This window comes from Borostomias antarcticus (assembly GCF_949987555.1).
Source record: "Borostomias antarcticus genome assembly, contig: scaffold_131, whole genome shotgun sequence".
Classification (NCBI taxonomy): Eukaryota; Metazoa; Chordata; class Actinopteri; order Stomiiformes; family Stomiidae; genus Borostomias; species Borostomias antarcticus.
Window position 1 is genome coordinate 121,701 of NW_028176563.1, and position 5,000 is coordinate 126,700.

A 5,000-nucleotide genomic window follows, 5' to 3' on the forward strand; every position below is an offset into this window, starting at 1 on the left:
GGCCGAACGGGATCACCACAGGGTCAGGGCGGGATGGCCAGGGTCATCGCCATGGAGACGGGGTCAACATGATGGCTCGCTTCTCCCAGAGCATGCTAGACCTGCGGCCCCACAGCCAATCAGATGACAGCAGTGTCCTCAGACACCAATCACAACAGAGAGGCAGCCAAGAACGACCACTACAGCACCGGCACATCGGACAGGTGAGACAACACAGGTGTGTGTGTGTGTGTGTGTGTGTGAGTGTGTGTGTGTGTGTGTGTGTGTGTGCGTGTGTGTGTGTGTGTGTGTATGAGTGTATGAGTGTATGAGTGTGTGTGTGTGTGTGTGTGTGTGTGTGTGTGTGTGTGTGTGTGTGTGTGTGTGTGTACCTGGGTAGAGAGCTCTGCTGATCATGCCAGGGAGGATGATGAGGATGAAGGGCAGCATCTTCAGGTAGGAGGCCAGGATGGACGCTCCCTTCACGTGACTCAGGCTCTTCGCTGACAGGGACCTCTGGACGATCACCTACACACACACACACACACACACATTCTCTCTCTCAGTAACGTGTGTGTGTGTGTGTGTGTGTGTCTCCAGCTGTTCCAGAGCTCCAGGTCACAGAGGCGGGACGGCAGGCCGAGGGGCGGAGCTAAGGTGGTCATCGCCAAACCGGGAGCTTTCCACCGCCCACCCCCAGCAGCGGGCCTCGTGATTGGAGGACACCGCTACTGGCACGGCCAATCACTGCAGCCCGCGGAGACGCGCTCCAGCCGGTCGCCGCGCCGACACAGCCCAACCTATCAGAGGACTGGCCTCACCCCCGGGCACGCCTCCCCGCAGAGGTCAGCCAATCCCACTGGCGCTCTGGGCGTGTCCTTCTCTAAACTGACCAATCTGAGGCACATGAGGGGGCGTGGCCAAGGTGGAGCCTCACAGAAGAAGACGTCGCTAGGCAACAAGGAGGTCAGCTAGGATTGGCCCATGTGGACCGCATGAGGCTGTGCTTGGAGCCTGATTGGACATAAGCAGATGTGGATGTTATTGGATAAACTTTACTCTGAGGTTACTGGTGATTGGTGGTCCCCTCACAGGCCGCCGCCCCTGATGGCGAGCTGACACTGGGGGCGGGGCTAACAGGTTTATTGACAAGTCATACTGAACGGTTGCTGAATAAACAGTCCTGGAAGACTTTACAGATGCTCTGTCTACATCTGTTTGTGTGTGTGTGTGTGTGTGTGTGTGTGTGTGTGTGTGTCTGTGTTAGGCTTGCCATGGTTGTGGGTGTTAGCGGTGTTACTCGGTGTTGGGTCATACACGTGTATTCATTGCTGTTTTCCCTTCCGCCCCCACCGTGGTTTTGCCTCTTTAGTTAAAGGAGTAGTAGGGTTAGGGTTAAAGGAGTAGTAGGGTTAGGGTTAAAGGAGTAGTAGGGTTAGGGTTAAAGGAGTAGTAGGGTTAGGGTTAAAGGAGTAGTAGGGTTAGGGTTAAAGGAGTAGTAGGGTTAGGGTTAAAGGAGTAGTAGGGTTAGGGTTAAAGGAGTAGTAGGGTTAGGGTTAAAGGAGTAGTAGGGTTAGGGTTAAAGGAGTAGTAGGGTTAGGGTTAAAGGAGTAGTAGGGTTAGGGTTAAAGGAGTAGTAGGGTTAGGGTTAAAGGAGTAGTAGGGTTAGGGTTAAAGGAGTAGTAGGGTTAGGGTTAAAGGAGTAGTAGGGTTAGGGTTAAAGGAGTAGTAGGGTTAGGGTTAAAGGAGTAGTAGGGTTAGGGTTAAAGGAGTAGTAGGGTTAGGGTTAAAGGAGTAGTAGGGTTAGGGTTAAAGGAGTAGTAGGGTTAGGGTTAAAGGAGTAGTAGGGTTAGGGTTAAAGGAGTAGTAGGGTTAGGGTTAAAGGAGTAGTAGGGTTAGGGTTAAAGGAGTAGTAGGGTTAGGGTTAAAGGAGTAGTAGGGTTAGGGTTAAAGGAGTAGTAGGGTTAGGGTTAAAGGAGTAGTAGGGTTAGGGTTAAAGGAGTAGTAGGGTTAGGGTTAAAGGAGTAGTAGGGTTAGGGTTAAAGGAGTAGTAGGGTTAGGGTTAAAGGAGTAGTAGGGTTAGGGTTACCTGGTCGGTGCACCAGTACCAGGTTCCCAGGATGGTGAGGCCCAGCGTCATGCCCGGCCAGGGCAGGTCCCCCTGGGACGCGTCTCTGAACAGGTGCATGGCGTCGGCGCGCGGCAGGTGGCAGCTGCTGTTGGCGATGATCTTGGACGGCACGGCCGCGCGGTACACCCTCTCCAGATTACTATAGCCCCCGATCTCGTTAAAGGCTGCACACACACACACACACACACACACACACACACACACACACACTGTGTGTGAGTGTGTTTATGCGTGTGTGTGTGTTTGTGTGTGTGTGTGTGTGTGTGTGTGTGTGAGAGAGAGTCTGTACCAGTGATGGTGAGGATAACAGCTCCTATGATCATGATGACGGTCTGCAGAGTGTCTGTATAGATGACTGCTGCTAGACCACCTAGAGAGGGTTAGGGTTAGACAAGACCACTCATTACTCATTACTAGACCACCTAGAGAGGGTTAGGGTTAGACAGGAACCACTCATTACTCATTACTAGACCACCTAGAGAGGGTTAGGGTTAGACAAGACCGCTCATTACTCATTACTAGACCACCTAGAGAGGGTTAGGGTTAGACAGGAACCACTCATTACTCATTACTAGACCACCTAGAGAGGGTTAGGGTTAGACAGGAACCACTCATTACTCATTACTAGACCACCTAGAGCACAGGACCACTCATTACTCATTACTAGACCACCTAGAGGACAGGACCACTCATTACTCATTACTAGACCACCTAGAGGACAGAACCACTCATTACTCATTACTAGACCACCTAGAGAGGGTTAGGGTTAGACAAGACCACTCATTACTCATTACTAGACCACCTAGAGAGGGTTAGGGTTAGACAAGACCACTCATTACTCATTACTAGACCACCTAGAGGACAGAACCACTCATTAGGACTACTACTAGACCACCTAGAGGACAGAACCACTCATTAGGACTACTACTAGACCACCTAGAGGACAGAACCACTCATTAGAACTACTACTAGACCACCTAGAGGACAGGACCACTCATTAGGACTACTACTAGACCACCTAGAGGACAGAACCACTCATTAGGACTACTACTAGACCACCTAGAGGACAGAACCACTCATTAGGACTACTACTAGACCACCTAGAGGACAGGACCACTCATTAGGACTACTACTAGACCACCTAGAGGACAGAACCACTCATTAGGACTACTACTAGACCACCTAGAGGACAGAACCACTCATTAGAACTACTACTAGACCACCTAGAGGACAGAACCACTCATTAGGACTACTACTAGACCACCTAGAGGACAGGACCACTCATTACTCATTACTAGACCACCTAGAGGACAGAACCACTCATTAGGACTACTACTAGACCACCTAGAGGACAGAACCACTCATTAGGACTACTACTAGACCACCTAGAGGACAGAACCACTCATTAGGACTACTACTAGACCACCTAGAGGACAGAACCACTCATTACTCATTACTAGACCACCTAGAGGACAGAACCACTCATTAGAACTACTACTAGACCACCTAGAGGACAGAACCACTCATTAGAACTACTACTAGACCACCTAGAGGACAGAACCACTCATTAGAACTACTACTAGACCACCTAGAGGACAGGACCACTCATTACTCATTACTAGACCACCTAGAGGACAGAACCACTCATTAGGACTACTACTAGACCACCTAGAGGACAGAACCACTCATTAGGACTACTACTAGACCACCTAGAGGACAGAACCACTCATTAGGACTACTACTAGACCACCTAGAGGACAGAACCACTCATTACTCATTACTAGACCACCTAGAGGACAGAACCACTCATTAGAACTACTACTAGACCACCTAGAGGACAGGACCACTCATTAGGACTACTACTAGACCACCTAGAGGACAGGACCACTCATTAGGACTACTACTAGACCACCTAGAGGACAGAACCACTCATTACTCATTACTAGACCACCTAGAGGACAGGACCACTCATTAGGACTACTTTCCTTTTTCTAACCGTGAGTGTGTGTGAGTGTGTGAGTGTGAGAGTGTATGTGAGTGTGTGTGTGAGTGTGTGTGAGTGTGAGTGTGTATGTGAGTGTGTGTGTGAGTGTGAGTGTGAGAGTGTATGTGAGTGTGTGTGTGAGTGTGAGTGTGAGTGTGAGTGTGTGTGAGTGTGAGTGTGAGTGTGTGTGTGTGTGTGAGTGTGTGTGTGAGTGTGTGTGTGTGTGTTTGTGTCAGTATGTGTGTGAGTGTGTGTGTGAGTGTGAGTGTGAGTGTGAGTGTGTATGTGAGTGTGTGTGTGAGTGTGAGTGTGAGTGTGAGTGTGAGAGTGTATGTGAGTGTGAGTGTGAGTGTGAGTGTGAGTGTGAGTGTGTGAGTGTGTGTGTGTGTGAGTGTGTGTGTGAGTGTGTGTGTGTGTTTGTGTCAGTATGTGTGTGAGTGTGAGAGTGTATGTGAGTGTGTGTGTGAGTGTGAGTGTGAGTGTGTGTGAGTGTGTGTGTGTGAGTGTATGTGAGTGTGAGTGTGTGAGTGTGTGTGTGTGTGAGTGTGTGTGTGAGTGTGTGTGTGAGTGTGTGTGTGTGTTTGTGTCAGTTTGTGTGTGAGTGCAGCTGCAACAGGCCTTAAACCCTGCTGGCCTAGACGGAGCAGCTCCCTCCGGTTTCATTACAGTCCCTCACTGCTAAATCACGTTGCTATGGAATTACAAATTGAATATCATATTTCTTGGAGGAACAGCGATGACATCCAATAGTTAACATGGGTTACCATGGGAACCGTAAGTGAAATGGAAAGTGTCCGTTACCTTTTCTTTCAGCAATGTCTCTCAACCCTGGATACGACCTAGCAACCAATGAGCCTAGCAACCCAAACTAGCTATTCCATAGCCTACTGTACCCATATATCTATG

The 5,000-nt window shown here is 49.5% G+C and overlaps 2 protein-coding genes across 2 annotated transcripts in view; one reads left to right on the top strand and one right to left on the bottom strand.

The window, feature by feature from the left end:
* The window catches only part of fam83gb (family with sequence similarity 83 member Gb), an 8,891-nt gene extending 7,711 nt beyond the window's left edge, over positions 1-1,180 (top strand). The window contains exons 5-6 of the mRNA XM_084462315.1: positions 1-203; positions 580-1,180. The exon at positions 1-203 is cut by the window's left edge and continues 1,502 nt beyond it. Coding sequence (XP_084318441.1) covers positions 1-203; positions 580-954 — 578 coding nt within the window. The 3' untranslated portion in view covers positions 955-1,180. The remainder of the gene's footprint in view (positions 204-579) is intronic.
* The window catches only part of slc5a10 (solute carrier family 5 member 10), a gene marked incomplete at both ends in the record, with an annotated part of 25,698 nt that overhangs the window by 16,525 nt on the left and 4,173 nt on the right, over positions 1-5,000 (bottom strand). Inside the window, 3 exons of the mRNA XM_084462316.1 lie at positions 372-507; positions 2,069-2,274; positions 2,400-2,480. Coding sequence (XP_084318442.1) covers positions 372-507; positions 2,069-2,274; positions 2,400-2,480 — 423 coding nt within the window. The remainder of the gene's footprint in view (positions 1-371; positions 508-2,068; positions 2,275-2,399; positions 2,481-5,000) is intronic.